Below are 24,045 nucleotides of genomic sequence, written 5' to 3'. Positions count from 1 at the left end.
TTTTCCTTTCGCTTTCTCACCGCAAAGAAAGATCACCAGACATTTGTTAACTAACAAGGGTGTAACAAGTAAGGACAGACAGAAAATCAAAAATGTTGACTTACACGGCTCCATTTCTGAATCCCTTGATAATTGCCAGTATATTCTTGAACTGACCAGGCGAGGCAAGGAGCTGGTTTACTGCTGCTAAGGGGGTCGCCATTTTGAAAATCACCTGATGTGGTTTTGTTCCTCTGTGTGATAAGAGTATTGTTGTACAATCTGATTTAAGCAGTGGCTTCCCTTGGATTGTCCTACTCGGGGGCCACTCCCGTCAATGACACTTTTAAGCTTCATTCCGGCAATTCTTTCAACGTCCAGCCTTGTCACATTTCTCTCATCACTTTTAAAATCTGCTCTTTATGTTACAGAAATACCCTTGCCTTTTCAGTGCTGACCTTGCATTTTGTCTTTTTTTCGAACAAAGTGGCGTGTCTTTGGCTTCACCATGTGAAGCTGAAAATCTCAAATGATTTAGTTTCTTAACGGATAATGGTATTTTTGTTGTTGTTCCTTTCTGTGAACTCAAAAAGTGTTTGGTCATCCTTACATCTCTATAGTGTACACTACATTGGGGTATGCACGTTCAAGATCCCACGATTGACAAAAGGGTCTTTCCTGGCAAAATTGTATAGGCGTAGATAAAAATGTCCACCAAAATACCCGTGTGACCTGGAATAATAGGCCGTGAAAGGTGGATGCAGCGCCTATAGACTGTTGATCTGCTGGCCGATGTGAATGCGTGATATATTGTGTAAAAAAATTCCATCTCACACGGCATTGATAGGTAACATGCGCCTTGAGTCGCCTTGTGTGGTGAGATACGTGCGCGATATGAATTCTCGTAAATAAAAAAAATAAAAAATAAAAAAAATTAAAAAATATATATAGAATAGACTAAGGGAAGAAACTGCAGCCAGTATAATATGGATGTCATAACGACTGACTGCAGTTGCTTCCCTTATTCTATTAGCACGATACACGACACGTTTTCTTACTTTGGGACAATTTGCTTCAAAAGTGACTTTTCATAGCTTGTGGGTAGTGTGGGGGCCCTAGATTGCAGCATTTTGCTTCCTTGCGCCTTCAAGTTTGTGCAAAAAAGTTTGGGTGGGCCCCCCCTTCCTTAAGATCCTGGATCCGCCCCAGTTGAGGGATGGCAAGCGGTCAGCACAGAACCATCAGAGGTCCAGTGTCCCACCACTTACGTCCCTGAACAGGCACCTGTCAGGGTCAATCAACACTGTCTCTTGCGTAATGTTACCACCATCAGCTATTCACTACCAATTGCGTATGTCTACACTCTGTGTGTGTGTGAGTGTGTGTGTGTGTGCACGTTGTGCGTGTATTTTTTACCCGAATCTTCGTGCTGCAAACTTTTTGAATGTTGAACCAAGAGAGAGAGAGAGAGAGAGAGAGAGAGAGAGAGAGAGAGAGAGAGAGAGAGAGAGAGAGAGAGAGAGAGAGATATAAAGAGAGAGAAAGAGAGAGAGAGCCGGAGAGAGAGAGAGTGAGAGAGAGTGAGAGAGAGAGAGAGAGAGAGAGAGAGAGAGAGAGAGAGAGAGAGAGAGAGAGAGAGAGAGAGAGAGAGAGAGTGAGAATTGAATTGAATTTGAATTGAAATTTATTTTACGAGGGTGACAGAATAAGCAATGCATAAATGCTTCTTTTCATCCGGCCCTCGCCCACTGAGGGGTAACAAACAAGAAGAAATAAAAGATCAGTTTAACTATAGTACAAATGACATATTTACCATAATTAACATGTCAAGCAACCAATAAGACATTTTAAGATGCATTAGGATTCTTTTGCAATGCTTGAAAATTATATATAACAGCGAAATATGTTTGTAAAAAAAAAAAAAAAAAAAAAAAAATAATCCTTCATGAATTATATATAATCATGTTTTTCAATATAATCAGAGAGTACAGTTATATTTTGCCAGCTGCTTGATAATAGTTTTTATAAGTTTTGTAAAAGAAACAGCATGTAATATTCCTTGAATGATGTTTCATGAATTCGTAATTTAATTATATTTGGAATGGCGTTCCACATAATTGCTCCAGAATATGATAGACTCGACTTGTATAGGTCAATTCTTGGAGTTGGTGTAATTAATTTGTTACATTTTCTATAATGATTTATTTTGAAATTTGAGGCAATGAGTGTAGGGGCATTCCCTGACATAATTCTATGCATCATCACACCTTTGTTATATGCAAATCTATCTTTGATAGGAAGAATTTGCAATCGTTTATAATCAGTCATGGAAAGAGATGTATTTTTTAAAATAATTAATTTAACAGCTCTTCTATGTAAACTGCCCAAGTGTTTCAAAGTATTTGCACTTGCAGAGTCCCACACTGTGGACGCATAGTCAATAGCTGACTGAATATGTGCCTGAAAAAACAGTTTTCTTGTGCGAAGGTCTAGAAAGTGTTTGATTTTTGATAACTGAAATATTTTTTTGGATGTGTTTTTACAAAGTGTATCTACATGTTTTGACCAAGACAGGTTATTGTCAATAGTTATTCCCAAGACTTTATGGCTATCAACTTCGGTAACATCTTGATTTCGTATTAGCAATGTCGGAAATTTAGATGTTAGATTTTGTCTTTTTTGCCTCGTGGTAAGTAGCATGCATTTAGTTTTATTTGGATTCAGTGACATATGGTTTAGTTCTGACCATTCAAGTAATCGTTCAATGTTTTCTTGGAGGATATTTGCTAGTTTATTAAGATCTTGGTGACTAGAATGAATTGTAGTATCATCTGCAAATAGTTCACACATGCATTTTACAAATAGAGGTAGGTCGTTTATATATATAGAAAATAGTAATGGACCAAGAATAGAACCTTGTGGTACTCCAAATCTTACTGTTTGCTTACAAGAGTATGATTGTTTCAGATAAGTACTTTGCTGTCTGTCTGACAGGAAAGATGTTAAAATGTTTATGGAATCTGTTGCAATTCCATAAATCTCAAGCTTTTTGATAAGGAGTTTATGGTCAATTAGGTCAAAAGCTTTAGCAAAGTCAACAAATAGCGCAGCACAGAACTGATTATTATTAATGTTTGTCAGCCATTGGTCTACTAAACTAATAAGCGCTGTTTGACATGAGTGTTTTTGCCTAAAACCTGATTGATTATCATGGATCAATTTATTGTTCTCAAAGTGAGAAAGGATGTGTTTATTAATATGTTTCAGGAGGCTTTGAACTGATTGATAGAATTGATATTGGTCTATTATTCAAAGGATTTGTTGTATCTCCTGATTAGAGAGAGAGAGATAGAGAGAGAGAGAGAGAGAGAGAGAGAGAGAGAGAGAGAGAGAGAGAGAGAGAGAGAGAGAGAGAGAGAGAGAGAGAGAGAGAGAGAGAGAGAGAAAGACAAGCACGTACGTGCACACACACATGCAGGAAAGGCATCAAACATGCAACGAAAATCAAATCTGTATTTTTTTAATACCTCACACATAACTAAACACTGTGCAGAAAACACCCACATAAACACTCACACTCACACACGGGACACACGTATCCACACTCACACACACACACACACACACACAAACACATGCAGAGACACACAGACACACGTATCCACACACACAGACATAGACACACACATCAACACACACTCACACAAACCCACTGTAAATATTGTTCATCAGAAATATGATTCAAGTTATCTCCCTTTACGTGTTGAACAGTCCCTCTATACATGCAGCACGATACGGCAAACGCGTGCAGAAGACACATGTTTGAAATAATTATGAAACGGATTGTTCGATAAAATAATAATAATACAAATAAGGGTATTTATAGGGCGCAAATCCTAAAATAATTCTAAGCGCCTTACAATCTTAAATATGATAATCTTAATAACAGCAACAATACACAACATAAGCGCCTTAAATCAATCTTAAATATAATAATCTTAATAACAGCAACAATACACATTAAAAACAAATAAACCTTAAACAAATGGAAACATAATCACACACACAATACACAATTCAAATCAATCTATCGTTATCAACTACAGTCTCAGATGTTCGCTACATATAATGATGGGATACTTTCCCACACGCACACACACACACATAAGGCAAAAACAAAAAAAAATAGGTGTGGTTAAGGTAACATAGCCAAAAAACAAAGGGTAGGTAGGTAGGCAATCACTTTTTTTTTTTAACTTTTTTTTCTAATGTGTACAAATTAAACCTACTTGACAGGGAAATAAGTGTGCGACTCGGGCGCTTTCGCTTTCATTGCGTTTTTTGCACTCACAAATGTAATAAAAAGTTATAGGATCGGCCCCTAAAAATTGGGTAGGTCGGGTTACCGTAACCACACCTTTTCTTTTTTAGGCCTAAAGTAACCCCTTGGCGTCATCTTGACGTTTTATTCTTGGTTTAACCAGTTTTAACAGTTTTATTCAGATAACTACAAATAACATTGCGCCGCATACAATCAATTAAATAAATGGAGCACAACAAGCTAAGCTTATAAGCGTGCTCATAAAAGCAATATAATATGTGATTTGGCGGACTAATATAACGTATGACGTAAGAGGTTTGTAACAGGGGAAAAGCAGGAAGGAGAAAAAAACAAAAAAATAAAGAAAAAGAAACAAAAAGATCAACCGAAATACAAATCTAAAAGCAACAACAGCAAGAGCAATCTGGGATTAATAATACCCATTGAAAGTAGACATGTATTCGGTCAAGCTCTGTAATTTTTTTTTTCTTTTTAAATATTCACGGTTTTCTTCACCGATTGCGTGGGTGAACCTAACTAAGGGTGAACTAACAATTTTCTGTATTTTTCCAAAATAATTTGAAATCCTTAGTTGATGGAATTATTAAGCTGTTGTAGTAATGACGAGAAGAACAAAATCACAAAGGCAACACACGTTTAGATTTTTTGGCAACTTTGACTGTTAAGTAAACAATCTGTCTCGCCAACATGAAAAGGCGTTGTATATCGACAGATCCTTTTCATATCAAACAATTAAAAAAATAAAAAAATAAAAAAAGAGACTGCCAACGTTCCAAAACGATGAACTGTAATTCTATCATTTCTTGTTGACATTAAATGTCTGTGATGGGAACTTCTTCTTCTTCGGCGTTCCAGGATTTTTGGCCTCAGGTCAGACTTCAAGTTTTGCAGCTTGAATAAAGCTAGTGGTCAGGATCAGGGAGTCTTTGGTGCCCCAGAGTTGCTCCTGCAGTGTGGCACCTTGTGGCCAGTGATCTGTTCTGGCTTCCTGGTGGAGCGGGCAGGTCTGCAGGATGTGCTCCGGGGTCTGTGGGCCTGTTTCGCACGGGCAGTTCGGTGTGTGCGACAGACCAAGGCGGTGCATGTGGGCACGCAGTCGACAGTGTCCAGTCCGTAGGCGGAAGAGGATGGTCTGCTGATGGCGCTGTAGGTTGGGCATCTGATCATCAGATGGCAGGCTGTGTTGGGCATTCCAGGTGGTTTGGTAGTGTCTTTTCACCAGGGTTTTGGCTTCACTGTAAGAGACTGTTGGTCTTGTCTGCTCCGGATGGCTGCCAGTCTTGGCCAGTCTGTCCGCTTCCTCGTTCCCTGAGAGGCCACAGTGAGCAGGGATCCACTGGACAGCGACGTTTGTACACGCTCACGACATAACACGCATTCTTGTTCGTCAAACTGTGATTGCTAAAATACATACAACACAAACAACTTGTTTGAATAACCAAACAACCTCATGACACAACAAAGTGTTGGTTCGTTGTAAAATTATCCACACAAGCAAACCTGGTTGGGCTTGCAAACAAATAGCAGATGACGCCAACAACGTCTGGTCTGAGCACAAAAACTACAAACAAAATAACAGACCCATCGTTAAACAAGCGATTTGCCACATGTCAGACTTCAAGAACAATCTGCGGGCTAGCCTTTATCGGCTACTAAACACAAACAATAAAAACTAAAAAATAGAATGAACACTTTCTGAAAAAGAGCGAACAAATTACTCTTACATGTTTTAAGGCATAAACAAGAATGTCTGTCTCAACTTCTTCTTCTTCTTCTTCTTCTTCTTCTTCTTCTGCGTTCGTGGGCTGAAACTCCCACGAACACTCGTGTTTTTTGCACGAGTGGAATTTTACGTGTATGACAGTTTTTTTACCCCGCCATTTAGGCAGCCATACGCCGTTTTTGGAGGACTGTCTCAACAAACAGTCATAAAGTAAACGAGGGATTTCGTTGTTGTCTTGATTTGCTTTAAACGGCCTTTATAGCTAAGCGACCATTGTACAAATCTGCGCACGTCTAGCGGGGTCACGCAGTACGCTGAAACAGAGTCTGGTATCTCTTCCTCCCCTCTCCCAACCCAGCTTCGAAATGGTCCATAGACTGTTTATAGTAGAAACGATACCAGCAAAAGACATCTTCAACTGGTCTGTCTGACTAATATGGCAGTTTGTCTTATCGAAGTAAATCAATTATGCTGTAATTACAACTTAGTTCGACCAGTTGCGGTGACCAACTTTTGCTCGATGTAATCCTCCTGCCTGTAAGATAATTCACCAAAACTCGTCATAACTAGTGCGACCACCTACTTTTGTAATTACATAACGCAACAATTTTTCTGTCTTCGCTTTCTACTTCTTGCCACGGACGTCTTGAGATGACTATACTCTTTCATCTGCGCCTGCATTATCCTCTCCATGGAGTCGCCTTGTTCCCGCAACTGCATCGCAAGTCTCTCTGACTCGTTCTTCTTTTCCCTCAGCTTTTCTTCGAACATTCGAAATTCTTCCTCTGTTTTCTCGTGCAGATGCTGTTTTTGCTTCTCGGCCTGTTCTTTCAAAGCCTCCAGCTCTCCCTCCATATCCTGTTTGCCTTTTTGGTCTGCTTGCAGAGTTTCGGACATCTTTTCGACGTTCTGGTGCATCGTCTGCATGAGGAGCTGCGCGTCTTTCTTTCTCTCTTCCTCCTTCTTTTTGAGCTCTTCTCTCTGTTCTGCGAGAGAACGTTCTGCTTGGGCGAGCTCGGCGCGGAGCTGCTGAACGTAGCGTTTCTTTTTTTGTCTCTCCTGCTCCACTTTGGCCAGTCTCCTCTCAAGCTCGTCATCCATCTCAATGAGCTGCTCGGCGTATTTGGGGCACCTGTCAGCAACAAAGTTGAGCATTAACATTTTCATTGACATAAACTATAATATCCTAGATAGAGTCCTTTGGGGAACCTGCAGCAAAAGCACGTATTACAGTTTGCATTGACATTACTCACAATATCAAAAATGTCAACCTTGGGGGCACCTGTCTGCAACAAATGTAAGCATTATAATGTTCATTTACATAACCCATAGTATCCTAGATAGCGTCCTTTGGGCCACCTGTTAGCAACAGAGGCGAGTATTACAGCTTTCATAATATTACTCGCAATATTTAAGATGTCATCCTTTGGAAAACCGGTCAAAAACAGAGGCGAGAATTAAAATGTTCATTGACATAACCAATAACATCCAAGATACCATTCGTTGGGCCACCTGCCATCAGCAAAGGTAATCATTACAGCTTTCATTAACATTACCCATTACATACTTTTGATACTGCGACCACCAAGCCCTAGTCCCCCCCCCCTCCCACCCACCCACCCTATGTGTGTTGTAATTGTCCAAGTGTGTTTCTGTTTTATGTTTTTGTCCCCTTGTTTAGGTGATGTCCTGTAATGTACAGCATACATATATATGGCATTCCGTTTGTCAAATAATTATTTGGATACTTTTTCATGTTTTTTTCACCAGTTTTAGCTAAATAATCATTATTTAGAAGCTCATGTGCTAAATAAGTAATTGTTTATAAACAATGTAAAACAATTCTAAATAATTTTTTTTTTACGTAAACAATTCATTATTTACCTAAACAATTCATTGTTTACGTAAATAATTCATTGTTTACGTAAATAATGATTTATTTACGTAAACAATATATTATTTAGACTTATATTACATTGTTTATAAAGAATCAGCAATGTTGCTAAATAAATCATTATTTACGTAAACAATGAATTATTTACGTAAACAATGAATTGTTTAGGGAAAGCAGTTTTCATTATTTAGGGGAATCAAGAATTGACTTCTAAGCTTCATTTTTTTTCTTTGTGTATATACTATAATTCAATACAAGGTATCTCCAAACATTATTTATCAGAAAATGTTCGTAAATTTGTTTATTTTACAAGCTGAAATTGCCGTACGAAAAGAACTGAATGCGAAAACAAACAAAAGGTCAAGGTCATAACCGGGAGTGTTTAGTGTTTGCATTCTCTCCCTTGAAGTTGTTGAAAAAAAGTTTCCGTCCTAAGTTTTCTGTTCTGTCTCAACAAAAACTTTCTCTTTCCATTTCTCTTACTGCATGATTACACTTTTTTTTTTATCTGTATGTTACACAACACAACACAACTTGGTATGAGCTCTGACGCGATGACGTCACACAGTCGTGTGCAGAGTTGTCCGGCCGTGCCTCTGGCATTCCGACGGAACTCGCGAGAAGGCAACACGCGAAATCTGCACTCTGAATCTTCCGCATTTATCGACATGGTCTCTAGTTGTAGTGTTAAACATTGCCATAACAGACAAGATAGAGATAGGGACAGAAGATTCTTTTCTGTTCCATTTGTTGTCAACGGAAAGGGCAAAGAGACAAGGGATTTGACTGCACGACGCGGGCGAGAATGGTTGGCACAGCTTCAGCTGAAGAATTTCAACTTTGAATCAACAGCTAGGAGATACGTGTGCTCTGATCATTTTGTCAATGGTAAGTACTCATGCTTTTGTTCACCTGCCTTGGTTAGTCTGTGTTTTATGCAAGCTGTGTTGTGATGGTAGTGTGCGGACAGTCGGTCAGTCCTGCACCGAGTGCAGTCTATGACTGAGTGAGTCAGTCTTACACTTACTCTCAGTATAACAACTTATCATGGTTGCCCAAAACCATGACTTGTGAGAATGCCATAGGTGTGAAATACTTGGATTTGATAATCAGAATTTATTTGAACACTAAATGGTCATTGTTGATACAACTTTATAGTTCAGTTTTAAAGGGTAGATCTGTGTCTAGATTTACTCATTCATTTTGTTTGGGTGACTTATTTTTAAAATAACTCCCAATCCATAATTTACAATACATTTGCCTTTGATTTTTTCTGCAGGGCAACCATCTGTGGGAAGTAAACACCTACTTTGAAACTTGGGTATGGTGCAGGGACACAGCCTGACAGCCCAACAAGGACAGTACCAGAGACTCAAGGAGAGGAAGAAGCTTGTGGGGAGTGAGTCAACTCCTTCTCACCCTAATTTAGCAGAGGATGCTGTTGATGGCGAAAGTGAAGGTACTTCGGATACAGCAGAACTGGCTGCTCCTCTTCCCGAGAGAGGTGACTGTGGCGGTACTTACTGCCAGACTGAAACCTATGACAATTTTGCCTGGATTTCTAAAGATGAAGAAAAGCAGCAACGGGATGAACTAAACAGGCTGGTGCTAGAAACTCGGGAACTTAAAGACAAACTTGCCAAGAAAAAAAATGACACTTGATTCTTTGAGGGACAATGACGATACTGTACGATATTTTTCTGGGATTTCTAATTTCTTCACACTTGTTACATTATTTGATTTTCTTGCATGGCATTTGCCAACACACTCGCGCAGAGCACTGACACAGTTTCAAGCTCTCATTCATGCATATATACGCCTTAACACACCTCTGCAACACCTGGCATACATCTTTTCTGTGTCAAGAACAACTGCCAGCAAAGTTTTTCACGAGACTGTGCATATCATGTACCACAGACTGCAGCCACTTGTTTTCTGGACAGACAGGCGAAGTATAAAGACAAGTCTACCGCCACAATTCCTTCCCTATCCATGGAACAGAGTAGTCATCTTGAACACACACGGCCAGTACCGTGTAACTGGCCTTGGCACGGAACGATCCAAGGGGGGCAATCTCAGTCATCTCAAAGAGGGAAATCCAAACGCAATCCGCTTTGTTCGATTTTATGGGCTTGGACGATAGAGAAAAATAAGAAAAGCAAAAGCTGGAGTCCAGTCTGGACGAAACTGCTATCAAGAACGCAGAATTGCTTTTTCTGAGTTTTTTTTTAGCCGTAAGCACCATGTTTATCGGAGCAGGAAACTCTTCCATAGTGAGGCCCCTTTGTTGGTTTCACTGCGGCTGCATTGTGAACAGCAGTTAAACATGGCGCTTACGGCTAAAAAAAAACTCAGAAGAAATTAATTCTGCGTTCTTGATAGCAGCTAGTTTCGTCCAGACTGGACTCAAGCTTTTGCTTTTCTTATTTTTCTCTATCGTCCAAGCCGGTAAAAGCGGATTGCGTTTGGATTTCCCTCTTTGAGATGACTGAGATTGCCCCCCTTGGATCGTTCCGTGGCAAGGTCAGTTGCACAGTACATGTACTGGCCGTGTGTGTTCAAGATGCAGAGTAGTGTCCATTATTGACTGTTTTGAAATATATTCATTGAGAGACCCTCCAGTGTTGATGCTAGTGCACTCACCTGGTCAAACTACAAGCACAACAATACAATTAAATACCTAATATCAATTACACCTCAAGGCCATAATTCTTTTATTTCTAAAGGGTGGGGTGGGCTTTCAAGTGACAAGCACATCACTGCAAATAGTGGGTATCTAGACAATATTGTACAAAATGATGTGATTTTGGCCGACAGGGGATTTGACATTAATGAACTAGTGGCTATGAGAGGTGCACAAGTGAAAATCCCTGCCTTCACAAGAGGGAAGAGTCAGCTTACAGCTTATGAGATAGTCAACACGCAAACTAGCTAATCTGAGAATTTATGTTGAACGAGTTATTGGTATTCTTTGTGGAAAGTACAAAATTCTGAACTCTGATATTCTGACTGATCTTTTGTTTGCAAGGGAAGAGGAAGAAGTGGTAACACTGGACAAAATAGTCACTGTATCATCTGGGCTTGTCAATGTTTGCACTGGTATCATGTGATTCTTGCTGTGACGCTGCATAAACACAGCCTCGTGAACTGAAGGCATTGTTTAGACTAGAGAATATGTTAATTAAACTGTGGTGTATTGTATCTGATTCTGATGTCTCCCATGAGCAGTAGCAATAGTCTTTCTGTTATGTTTTCACTGGACGGAATCTTGAATTTGAAGATGAAGGCATTGTTTAAAGAATGTGTTAATTAAACTGTGGTGCATTGTATCTGATTCAGGTATCTCACATGAGCAGTAGCAACAGTTTTTCTGTTATCATGTTTTCACTGTTTACACACACACACACACACACACACACACCACTTTAACATACACTTTGAAATCATTTTGCATAAATGTGACATGTATTGACACAACTGACAAAGGTTGAATTATGCTGATTAACCTCAAAATAGCTCTACACAGGAAACAAGATAAGGAGCATTGAAAAATTAAATGGCCTACACTTGAAATGCGAGCACACATTTAAACTACCAATAACATGCAACTGCAAGCAACACTGAACATACCACTACCAGTATTGCAGGTATGAAGCCAAAGTGAAGAGAACATTTTCACTAAATGTTCAAAATTGAAATAACATACTGTGGGTATGTGAGTCATTAACTATTCATTATGATCAATAGACCTGTGCGCTTTTTTGCAGAAATAAATGTGTTCAATTTTGTTGTCATCAAAACAGAACTAGTTGATAATAGAAACTAACTTTCAGTTCCACTGCCAATTTAAACACTGTATTACTTGACTGTACTGATGCAGAACTACGCTGGACCACACACTCTTATTTGTTCCCTAAATCAAGCAGCCAATCCGTGTCACTGGAAACATTGAACAAGGAGAATGAACAATATACCTGGCTGAATAAGTTGATAATCAAACTGCTCATGATTCTTTGTTATTCACAGCAGTGGATGTAAAACAATCACAAAATAAGGTCCTGTATGCATCATAATTTATACTTGTAGCACTTGATTTTGTATTGTAGTCGGTGATCCTAAACAAAATGTATGTCTACATCTGTGCATGATTTTACTTTAAGTTTAAGAATAAAATGAAACAAGAATGGAACAATTGATGACTTCTCTGTGAGTGTGAACTGTGATTTAAAACATTACATGCTCTCTTTTCTCTCCCTCTCTTCTTCTGCGTTCGATGTATTCTCTCCCTCTCTACAACTTTACTACTGCCACTTTCTATGTGTACAGTCATACATGATGTTTGTTTTCCCACACACATGAGCAAGCGAGTCTGGCATTGTCACTGTTTCTTGCTGCGTTTCACGGCTGGTGTTTGCAGCTGCTCCTGGTTCACATCCACTGCTTGTAGAGGCTCAGCTTCTCTGTCCAGCCAGTTTCCAACTAGCTCTGAAAAAACTGCGAGTCTGAACACTTTCAAAGCTTTCTCCACACACATTGCCCAAAAATCACAGTCAGGCAATACTCGGACAATAACTTTATCCACAGTAGTCCACACCATGAAATCGCAGTAGGAGGAACTGGTCATAACAATCTGGCACTGTACTTGACTAAAGTATGGGTGGTCTTTGCGCAGACAAAGCATCCCCTCACTGTTAGATTCCAAACAGAAATGGCGGTCTGCCACAGCACACTCAACAGCTGACTCCTTGAAGGTGAACGGACGTGTGTGCAGGTTTCTCCAACTCCGGCCATGCCGGTTTCTCCAACTCCGGCCATGCAAGTACAGTGTGCTGCCAGTATATTGCCATCAGAAGTGGCGATGATCCAAGGAGAAAGTGCTGGTTCATTAAGGCGTTGTGAATGAAGAATCTGAAAAATAAATTGAAGGTCGCACAAATCAGCATTCAGCTAGGTCAATCGAATGAATATAACTCTAAGACGCACATAATGTGCTTTACAATAACCTTAACAATGAAAAGTAAACAACAGATTTTTAACTGAATATGAACATGAAGCTCATTACAAATTTATATAATATTTTGCAAGCTATTTCAAAATATAAATATATTCAAGACTATCTACAGCTTTTGTCGTAGTCCAGAATACAAACTGAAGCGAAGAATATATCAAAGACAAAGCCTCAGGCTCAACACAATATCCTGAACTGCAACTTGTGATATCAGCAACACAAGACAGAGAACACTCACGTTCATTCATTATAAACTGAAAGCACATTCTTACCTTTGCAGAAATGACAGAGTTCTGGGCTGTAGCACTTGACATCCCTCACCCAGCCAGAGACAAAAAGTCGGTAGGAATCAAAACTGTTGTAAGCTTTTCAGCTGCTCACATATGTTTATCTGTATCAGTGTATGCACTCTTGCCAAGCACAAAATAATTTACGATGTTGATGTAACTCAGCTCTGGCAGATCGTCCGGATTTGCTGACCAGCACCTGGTTGAGAATGTCATACGGATCATTCCCGTCAATCTCCCAAATCTTCTGGTGGTATCGCCGCCTCTCCTCTGGTAACAATCGCTCAGAATATTTTCGCTTCTCGCCCGATCGCAATGTTTTGCATGAGGCCTGTGCATGAGGCAAGGGAAGTCACTCCAGATTCTTCTCGGAACGCGTCGGAGGCATTGTTTCCCGTTTTTCAACGGTTCACAGCTGTTTTTACTTTTCTCTTTGAAATGAAACGATGAAAGGAAGAGAAATGGAAAGACAGGCATGTTGTTGGGACATAAACAGAACAGAGAACATAAGGGGAAAAAAACTGTGTTTCAACAACTTCCAGCAAGAAAATGCAAACACTAAACACTCCCGGCAGGGAAACACCTTAATTGACCTTGACCGTTGACTGTGTATGAGATCAGTTATTTTCGTACTCGGCTTGTAAAATAAATAAAATAATATCCAAACAACAGCTATTTTAAGATAAGAGTGTGTGGAGAGACCTTGTATTCAATTATAGTAATCACTGAAAGACATAAAACTTAGTTCAGAAGCGAATCCTAGAAACCCCTAAATAATGGAAAATGTGTTGGCTAAACAATTCATTGTTTACGTAAATAATGAATTGTTTACGTAAATAATGATTTATTTAGCAACATTGCTGATTCTTTATAAACAATGTAATATAAGTCTAAATAATATATTGTTTACGTAAATAAATCATTATTTACGTAAACAATGAATTATTTACGTAAACAATGAATTGTTTAGGTAAATAATGAATTGTTTACGTAAACAAAAAATTATTTAGAATTGTTTTACATTGTTTATAAACAATTACTTATTTAGCACATGAGCTTCTAAATAATGATTATTTAGCTAAAACTGGTGAAAAAAACATGAAAAGTAGTCCAAATAATTATTTGACAAACGGAATGCCATACATACCAAACATCACCAGCCTGGCAGCTGTCTGTGCAGAGTGGCAATTTTGCTGCTGAGTTCATTAATGTGACCCTCCACCACGAAATGAGTCGCATGTCACTTCGCGCGGTTCTGCGCTAGGCTTAATATCAATCAATCAATCAATCAATGAGGCTTATATCGCGCATATTCCGTGGGTACAGTTCTAGGCGCTCTGCAGTGATGCCGTGTGAGATGACATTTTATACGGCCAGTAGATTGCAGCCATTTCGGCGCATATTTACCTTTCGCGGCCTATTATTCCAAGTCACACGGGTATAGGTAGACAATTATTAACTGTGCCTAAGCAATTTTGCCAGGAAAGACCCTTTTGTCAATCGTGGTATCTTTAACGTGCACACCCAATGTAGTGTACACGGGGGGAGGGTTCGGACACCGAAGAGAATCTGCACACAAAGTTGACTCTGAAATAAATTTCCGCCGAACCTGGGATCGAACTCACGCTGACAGCGGCCAACTGAATACAAATCCAGCGCGCTACCAACTGAGCTATATCCCCGGCGAGTGTCTGGTAACAGTGTGAGGGTCACCTTATAGTCACAGGCTTAAAACTCAAACAGTTTTCGCTCTTTTCTAAAACGGTTTTCACCACTGGACAGAGCATAACAAACTCTAAGTTAGGAAAATGTAAAAATACGAAAATCAAGCAAAGGTGACATGCGACTCATTTTGTGGTGGAGGGTCATTTTAGAAAAACACACACGTGAGTGTGCACACTCTTCTTCTTCTTCTGCGTTCGTGGGCTGAAACTCCCACGGACACTCGTGTTTTTTGCACGAGTGGAATTTTACGTGTATGACCGTTTTTTACCCCGCCATTTAGGCAGCCATACGCCGTTTTCGGAGGAAGCATGCTGGGTATTTTCGTGTTTCTATAACCCACCGAACTCTGACATGGATTACAGGATCTTTTTCGTGCGCACTTGGTCTTGTGCTTGCGTGTACACACGGGGGGTGTTCGGACACCGAGGAGAGTCTGCACACAAAGTTGACTCTGAGAAATAAATCTCTCGCCGAAAGTGGGGACGAACTCACGCTGACAGCGGCCAACTGGATACAAATCCAGCGCGCTTCCGACTGAGCTACATCCCCGCCCGTGCACAATCAATTCCGCAAGATTCCCACTCCGTACAGGAAGAACCAGGCTCCACATAACTGGTAGGTGTTCAGGTGGATGGATTCTCGCATCCCATGTGAAATCTTTGACAGATCTAAGGTGATGTACACGATCGCTCACATGATAGGGAATATTTCTTTTAACAATGAATAAATCATCACTGTATATTCTTGTCTTCCAAATGACTCAACAATGTCAACGATCACCAGTATGTTTCACTCAACAGGCCAATAGAAGATTGTCCGTAATGCTGGAACACCATACGGGTCAATGGTGATCAATTATGAAACTGACCGATTCTGACTGCTGGTATACGTAGTTAATCTAAAACGGGTAAACGTGGAGTTTTGCAACCCTTCAAACTTCATATTTTCTTATACTGTCCTCGCAGGTTGCAGGTTGCACTTTATTTTTGTTTATTTTTTTAACAAATGGTTTTTACTCTTCACAATATTGCACACACGCTACTTGATTATCATTGAATTTTCTTACCGGTAAGGACGACCTCCGTTTTCAGTTTTCATCCTGCGCACGATTTGAAACAGTCGATCCACCTGTTTTGTCTTGTCCTGTGCTGTGTTATCAAACACCACGTATCTGTCACAGACAAAATACGATGTACAGTAAAATAGAATATATATAAAGAAACTCGGGAAAGTCCAGGGCAAAACAATACTTCTTCTTCTTCTTGTCGATCACTCAGATGGAAACGCCGGTTCTCGGCGCAAATGTTGCCGTGCGCTGTAGGTCGTCCAGACTGCCATAGAGCTTCCCTTGCACCGTGGTCGCCTCCGCCCAGATCTGGCTCCTGAGGCCATCGTGTAGTGGACAAACAATACAACGCCATACAATGCAACACCATACAATACAACACAATACAATGCAACACCATACAATACAACGCCATACAATACAACGTCAAACAATACAACACCAAACAATACAACGCCATACAATACAACACCATACAATACAACGCCATATAATACAACACCATACAATACAACACTATACAATACAACACCATACAATACAACACCATACAATACAACACCATACAATACAACACCATACAATACAACACAATACAATGCAACACAATACAATACAACACTATACAATACAACACCGTACAATACAACACCAAACAATTTTGTTTGTTTGTTTGCTTAACGCCCAGCCGACCACGAAGAGCTATATCTTTGTGCTGCTTTGACATATAACGTGCGCCACACACAAGACAGAAGTCGCAGCACAGGCTTCATGTCTCACCCAGTCACATTATTCTGACACCGGACCAACCAGTCCTAGCACTAACCCCATAATGCCAGACGCCAGGCGGAGCAGCCACTAGATTGCCAATTTTAAAGTATTAGGTATGACCCGGCCGGGGTTCGAACCCACGACCTCCTGATCATGGGGCGGACGCCTTACCACTAGGCCAACCTTGCCGAACACCAAACAATACAACACCAAACAATACAACACCATACAATACAACACAATACAATACAACACCATACAATACAACACTATACAATATAACACCATACAATACAACACCATACAATACAACACCATACATTTGTTTGTTTGTTTGTTTGTTTGCTTAATTAACGCCCAGCCGACCACGAAGGGCCATATCAGGGCGGTGCTGCTTTGACATATAACGTGCGCCACACACAAGACAGAAGTCGCAGCACAGGCTTCATGTCTCACCCAGTCACATTATTCTGACACCGGACCAACCAGTCCTAGCACTAACCCCATAATGCCAGACGCCAGGCGGAGCAGCCACTAGATTGCCAATTTTAAAGTCTTAGGTATGACCCGGCCGGGGTTCGAACCCACGACCTCCCGCTCACTGGGCGGACGCCTTACTACTAGGCCACCGTGTTGCGGTCACAATACAATACAACACCATAAAATACAACACTATACAATACAACACCATACAATACAACGCCATACAATACAACACCATACAATACAATACAACACCATACAATACAGCATCATACAGTACAACACTATACAATACAACACCATACAATACAACGTCATATGCATACAATACAACACCATATAATACATCGCCATACAATACAACACTATATACAACACAATACAATACCATACAATACAACACCATACAATACAACGCTATACAACACAACACTATACTGTACAACACAATACAATACAACACCATATAATACAACGCCATACAATACAACACCATACAATACAACACCATACAACACCATACAATAAATCGCCATAAAATACATTAAAAAAAATCCCTGCGCTTAGAACTGTACCCATGGAATACGCGCGATATAAGCCTCATATTGATTGAATACAACACTATACAATACAGCGCCATACAATACAACACCATACAATAAACACCATACAATACAACGCCATACAATACAACACCATACAATACAACGCCATGCAATACACCATATAATACAACACCATACATACAATACAACATAATACAATACAACGCCATACAATACAACACCATAAAATACAATACAAAGCAATTTTACACAAAACATGTCAGCACACATGAAACATAAAAGGACAGGGACACAACAATTCAATATAACAAAAATGCAATACAATACTATACGATAGATAAAGTACCTTTGAATACAAGGCATGAAAATGAATATAAACATAGAGCCAAACAGCAAAACACGATAATAACCCAGCCAAGTCCTTTCACAACAAAACTCAATGCAAGACGACACAGCACAACTGTAAAAAAAAACCCACGTTATTTCGTAATGGAAAAACATAAAACAAAATATCGCCACGGTATCAGACCAGTAATTTAAGAACATTTATACTTCTCCAACCTAAATGAAACAGAAGGAAACCCCTCACTATACGGGAGAAAAAACAGCAAGGAGTCTAAACAAAGGAAGAATTGATGAATAAAAAAAAAGCAGTTTTACTGAAGAGTTTCACTTTTGATCTATAGACCTTCTAGCTTTCACTGTGACAAACCGTGAATGTGAATAGGTAAAAAAAAAAACGAAAACAAAGAAAAAATCTGGCCAATTTTAAAACGGAAACAAAGGGACAAAGCTGCATTGTCCCCCCCCCCCCCCCCTCCACACACACCACCATCGGTTTGGTCAAAGGAAAACAACGATTTCATCCATCCATCCAAATAGGCACGCCCATACTCTCATGACATCTGACCTGCTTCCGCACTCTTCAATCACTTGCTGCAGAGTGGGCGGGGTTCTCCTCAGGATGACGTCAAAGTCTCCACCCTTGATGACGTCACCGTGCGTGAAGACGATGACTAGATAGCGCGTGACGTTCTCGTCTAGCAAGGCCTTCAGCATGTTGAAGACGGAGAACTCCTCCTCTGTGTACTTGCCGATCTTGATGACGTAGAGAACGGCGTCCGGACCATCGTCCAGTGTGGAAACGGCTTTCATGACTAGCCCTGACACTTCTTCGTTCGTCATGCCTGTGTCGAACAGCCCTGGACAGTCTAGAATCTGGGAAATGAAGACAGGAATAAGACAGGAATGCGAGAAGCAGGGAAAAGAGAATAAAAGTAGCAGGACTGCTTACACAAAAAGAAAACAAGTCGCGTAAGGCGAAAATACAACATTTAGTCAAGTAGCTGTCGAACTCACAGAATGAAACGGAACGCAATGCCATTTTTCAGCAAGACCGTATACTCGTAGCATCGTCAGTCCACCGCTCATGGCAAAGGCAGTGAAATTGACAAGAAGAGCGGTTTAGTAGTTGCGCTGAGAAGGTTAGCACGCTTTTCTGTACCTCTCTTCGTTTTAACTTCCTGAGCGTGTTTTTAATCCAAACATGTCATATCTATATGTTTTTGGAATCAGGAACCGACAAGAAATAAGATGAAAGTGTTTTTAAATTGATTTCGACAATTTAATTTTGATAATAATTTTTATATTTTAAATTTTCAGAGCTTGTTTTTAATCTAAATATAACATATTTATATGTTTTTGGAATCAGAAAATGATGGAGAATAAGATGATTGTAAATTTGAATCGTTTTATAAAACAAATAATTTTTTTACAATTTTCCGATTTTTAATGACCAAAGTCATTAATTAATTTTTAAGCCACCAAGCTCAAATGCAATACCGAAGTCCGGGCTTTGTCGAAGACTACTTGACGAAAATTTCAACCAATTTGGTTGAAAAATGAGAGCGTGACAGTGCCGCCTCATCTTGCACGAAAAACCGGATATGACGTCATCAAAGACATTTATCAAAAAAATGAAAAAAACGTATGGGGATATCATACCCAGGAACTCTCATGTCAAATTTCATAAAGATCGGTCCAGTAGTTTAGTCTGAATCGCTCTACACACACACACACACACACACACACACACACACACACGCACAGACACACACACATACACCACACCCTCATCTCGATTCCCCCCTCTACGTTAAAACATTTAGTCAAAACTTGACTAAATGTAAAAAACCAATAAAGAATAAAATTGAATATAATATATAATGTAATAAAATGATAGTACAAATATATACCTTATCTATTCAATGCAAAAAAAGAAAAAAAGGTGTAGAATAAAATGAAACAGAAAAGACAGAAATGAACATAGAATTTAATACAATATAAAACTATGACTATAATATACTAAATCCAATGTCTGTACGCTTATGCTATCACTGAAAATGGTGGGAAGCTGACACTTAGCTGAATGACAACTAGGCAGGGGACTCCTCTTGCCCAAAGATTGTGTAAGCCGTGGATATCGTTCGCTTAATGAGGCATACAATAAATGATGAATTTACCTGCAGGCTTACGCGGTCCTCGGAAATTGTGCGAAGCTGACATTCTGTGATGACTTATCTCAAAGACATTAAGGCAGGGGACTCTTCTTGCCCAAACGTCGTGTAAGCCGTGGATATCGTTCGCATACAATAAATGATATATTTACCTGCAGGCTTACACCGTCCTTGGAAATGGTCTGAAGCTGACATTCTGTGGTGACGGAGCTGAAGGACAAGGTGGCAGGGAACACTTCTTGCCCAAATATGGTGTTGGCCGTCGAGCTCTTTCCACTCCCTGTCCGGCCAAGCATGATGAAGCGAAAGTCCACCTCTGTCGGGAATTCCATTGCAGAAGAGTCCATCTCTGTCGGGAATTCCATTGCAGAAGAGTCCACCTCTGTCGGGAATTCCATTGCAGAAGAGTCCACCTCTGTCGGGAATTCCATTGCAGAAGAGTCCACCTCTGTCGGGAATTCCATTGCAGAAGAGTCCACCTCTGTAGAGATAAGAATAAAGACAGCGCAGAAAAGACCAGATAAATAAGAAAAGAAAAAAACAGGGAAAAATTGCAGTAAAGTCCACCTCTGACAGGAAAACCCCCAGATAGAACATTGCAGAAAAGTCCATCACTATGAGAAAAGATCAGATAAAAACATTGCAGAAAAATGTACCTCACGTGAGGAAAACCCCAGATAGAAACATTGCATACAAGTCCATATCTGAGAGGAAAACCCCCAGATAGAAACGTTTCAGAAAACTCCACCTTTGTGAGGAAAATCCCCCAGAAATATACATTGCAGAAAAGTCCACGTCTGTGAGGAAATAAAACAGATAAGAACATTAATTGCAGAATAGTCCACCTATGTGATCACACGGGCAGACAGAAACAGTACAGACATTACCCGACTGCCATATACACTGAGAAAGGAATCAAAGTTGTATCGGTCCATCATAGCCATATTAGTTGAAAAGACGTTGAAAACCAACTAACTCGCTAACTACCACAAGTACGGTACTATTTCCTGCTGCTCTGTATCTCTGTCATTGTAAACTAGCAAAAAAAGATATTCAACGCAGTTTTTAACTTGATGGGCTAACCGTTGGCATTGTAGTGGGGTGGACAGAGAAAGAGGTCAGCGACAAAGAGATGGACACACACCACCAAAACATGCATTTCACCTTGTGCTGGATCTGCAACCAAGCCTTCAGTTAAGTGGTCCAAGGAAGTCGCTCCAACCAAAGATTGAGTTTGTGCAGAAAGCGTCTGTTGTGCTACAGAAGATGCCATAGGCTGCTCATCTTCAGATGTAGTATATTTCACCTTCGTCGCCACATCCATTTGATCTCCAGTTGATGTCGATGTTGATGTCGATGTCGATGTTTGTTCAGTTGCAGTCATTGAAACCACCGAGAAATCACGATAACCAAAGTCCCGAGAGAGATCAGCCGATGAGAGCGTGTATCGACTCGCACTCCAGACGGCTGATTGGCCGACCCAAACCGGAAGAAACGTCGTCAAAATCTCTTGCAGTTGCGCCTGCTTCTCTGTTAATATTGACGTCATTTCTGCGTCATCAATGCTGCAATGCTCGAGGATGAAAACGAAGGATGCAACGTCAAAGCCGAATAGTTTTACTTTATAGTTGCCGAAGAGTTTTTCGACAAGATGTTGAACTTGATGACGTTCTGCTTCTGATTTCATAACGCCAGTTAGCTCTTTAAGTAGTTGAGGCATCATTTCGTTGGTCAGCGTTAGACGGAATGACGTCATAGCCTTGTCGAGAATTCTCTCCCCATTCCAGTCGAGTCTGGCAAGGGACGTAACCACAGTGTCTGGAACAAACCAACACAAGAATTCACACACACACACACACACGCGCGCGCGCGCGCGCGCGCGCGCACGCACGCACGCACGCTCGCACGCACGCACGCACGCGCGCGCGCGCGCACACACACACACACATTCTCTCTCTCTCTCTCTCTCTCTCTCTCTCTCTCTCTCTCTCTCTCTCTCTCCCTCTCTCTCTCTCTCCTTTTCTCTCTCGTAGTATCCACATACAAACGCACACAAACTAACAAACAAACAAACGAAAACGAGAAGAACAAAATGACAACAAATACCCTGGAGTTGTTCGATGTTGAAGTTGCGGTCAGCCAGCCTGGTCAGGGCCGTGTCGTTGATGACCAGCTTGACAAGATTGTAGTTGGAGGTGATGATGACCTCTCCAAGTTTTCCAAAAAACACGTGACCCGGCGTTTGAGTGCCTTTCGTATTGCTATTTTTGCCTGTGGGAAGAAGAATCAGTTTTTGAAGACGAGATGTTGTCTACCTTTTAATACCGAATGAAAAAAACAAACAAGCATGGTACGTATGTTATAGGAACGTCTAATTGTGACGAAACAATACGATACCGCAGTCACTGATCTTCGACCCAGCGGTGGACAGACCAACACTTATACTACAGAAGATAAACTTATCTGGCAAATCTCCCACCTAAAAGACCGCTGGGTCGAAGACTGATCAGTGACTGTATCGTATTGTTTTGTCCCAATTAAACGTTCCTTGCTTGTTTTGGTTTTTTTATTATGCATTTTGGAACGTTGGCAGTCTATTTTTATTGTTTATTTGTATACCTTCTAATACAATGATTGTGTTGTAATTTTCGCCCGTAAAAAGAGGAGCTGCTTTTTAAAGTGGTTTATTGTATAGCTTAATTCTCATTCATTCGGATTCCGGGGGTATTAGTGACGTATACCTTGCACACAAAAATAGCCCCAAAATTGTGAGTCTCAAATGTTCACTTGCGGCTTTAACGGCACGCTCCGTCGTGTGTGCATAGACCATTTATCCTGGACCGCCAACTAGACCATTTATCCTGGACCGCCAACTAGACCATTTATCCTGGACCGCCAACTAGACCATTTATCCTGGACCGCCAACTAGCTCTCTCTCCGCTCTTTCTCTCTACATAGACCATTTATCCTGGACCGCCAACTAGCTCTCTCTCCGCTCTTTCTCTCTACATAGACCATTTATCCTGGACCGCCAACTAGCTCTCTCTCCGCTCTTTCTCTCTACATAGACCATTTATTCTGGACCGCCAACTAGCTCTCTCTCCGCTCTTTCTCTCTACATAGACCATTTATCCTGGACCGCCAACTAGCTCTCTCTCCGCTCTTTCTCTCCACATAGACCATTTATCTTGGACCGCCAACTAGCTCTGTCTCCGCTCTTTCTCTCTACATAGACCATTTATCCTGGACCGCCAACTAGCTCTCTCTCCGCTCTTTCTCTCTATTACGAGGTAGCGGCCTCTCGCATCATAGACCATTTATCCTGGACCGCCAACTAGCTCTCTCTCCGCTCTTTCTCTCTATTACGAGGTAGCGGCCTCTCGCATCATAGACCATTTATCCTGGACCGCCAACTAGCTCTCTCTCCGCTCTTTCTCTCTATTACGAGGTAGCGGCCTCTCGCATTTAGGAACCTACGCTTACAAGCCTTTCAGAAATCAGGGGAACGTGATATCCGGTGTCGATTGTAAACATGGACGAAGTTGCCGAGGTAAGTTCTGAAAATGCTAAAATAAACTCAGCAAAAGTGCATATGGAACATGTTTTTCGATGAGTTTTGTTAAGTTTAGTTTGGAGTTTTGGAAAATCCAGTTCATTGTCACCTCCCATTGTCACAAATAACTGG

At 40.6% G+C, this 24,045-nt stretch overlaps 2 protein-coding genes and 2 long non-coding RNA genes across 4 annotated transcripts in view; 1 reads left to right on the top strand and 3 right to left on the bottom strand.

Annotated features, from left to right (window-relative positions):
- Positions 1-4,328: 4,328 nt before the first annotated feature.
- Positions 4,329-20,839, bottom strand: LOC138971778 (GTPase IMAP family member 9-like). The gene is made up of 4 exons (XM_070344574.1): positions 20,513-20,839; positions 18,755-19,062; positions 16,025-16,129; positions 4,329-7,176 (listed from the first exon to the last, which is right to left on the bottom strand). The coding sequence occupies exons 1-4, from the start codon at positions 20,822-20,824 to the stop codon at positions 6,636-6,638; spliced, it is 1,266 nt and encodes a 421-aa protein (XP_070200675.1). The 5' UTR covers positions 20,825-20,839; the 3' UTR covers positions 4,329-6,635.
- Positions 8,553-12,130, top strand: LOC138971776 (uncharacterized). Its single transcript, XR_011457372.1, has 2 exons — positions 8,553-8,826; positions 9,218-12,130. It is a non-coding gene; the product is annotated as an uncharacterized lncRNA (long non-coding RNA).
- Positions 11,382-14,047, bottom strand: LOC138971777 (uncharacterized). Its single transcript, XR_011457373.1, has 2 exons — positions 13,219-14,047; positions 11,382-12,846 (listed from the first exon to the last, which is right to left on the bottom strand). It is a non-coding gene; the product is annotated as an uncharacterized lncRNA (long non-coding RNA).
- Positions 20,840-21,438: 599 nt separating the features above from the next.
- LOC138971780 (uncharacterized) overlaps positions 21,439-24,045 on the bottom strand; it is a 4,563-nt gene continuing 1,956 nt past the window's right edge. The window contains exons 2-3 of the mRNA XM_070344582.1: positions 22,467-22,631; positions 21,439-22,178 (exon numbers count right to left, since the gene is read on the bottom strand). Coding sequence (XP_070200683.1) covers positions 21,439-22,178; positions 22,467-22,631 — 905 coding nt within the window. The remainder of the gene's footprint in view (positions 22,179-22,466; positions 22,632-24,045) is intronic.

This window comes from Littorina saxatilis, linkage group LG7, assembly GCF_037325665.1.
Source record: "Littorina saxatilis isolate snail1 linkage group LG7, US_GU_Lsax_2.0, whole genome shotgun sequence".
Lineage (NCBI taxonomy): Eukaryota > Metazoa > Mollusca > Gastropoda > Littorinimorpha > Littorinidae > Littorina > Littorina saxatilis.
The sequence above is the reverse complement of the archived record's forward strand: the minus strand, read 5'-3'. Positions and strand labels throughout refer to the sequence as shown.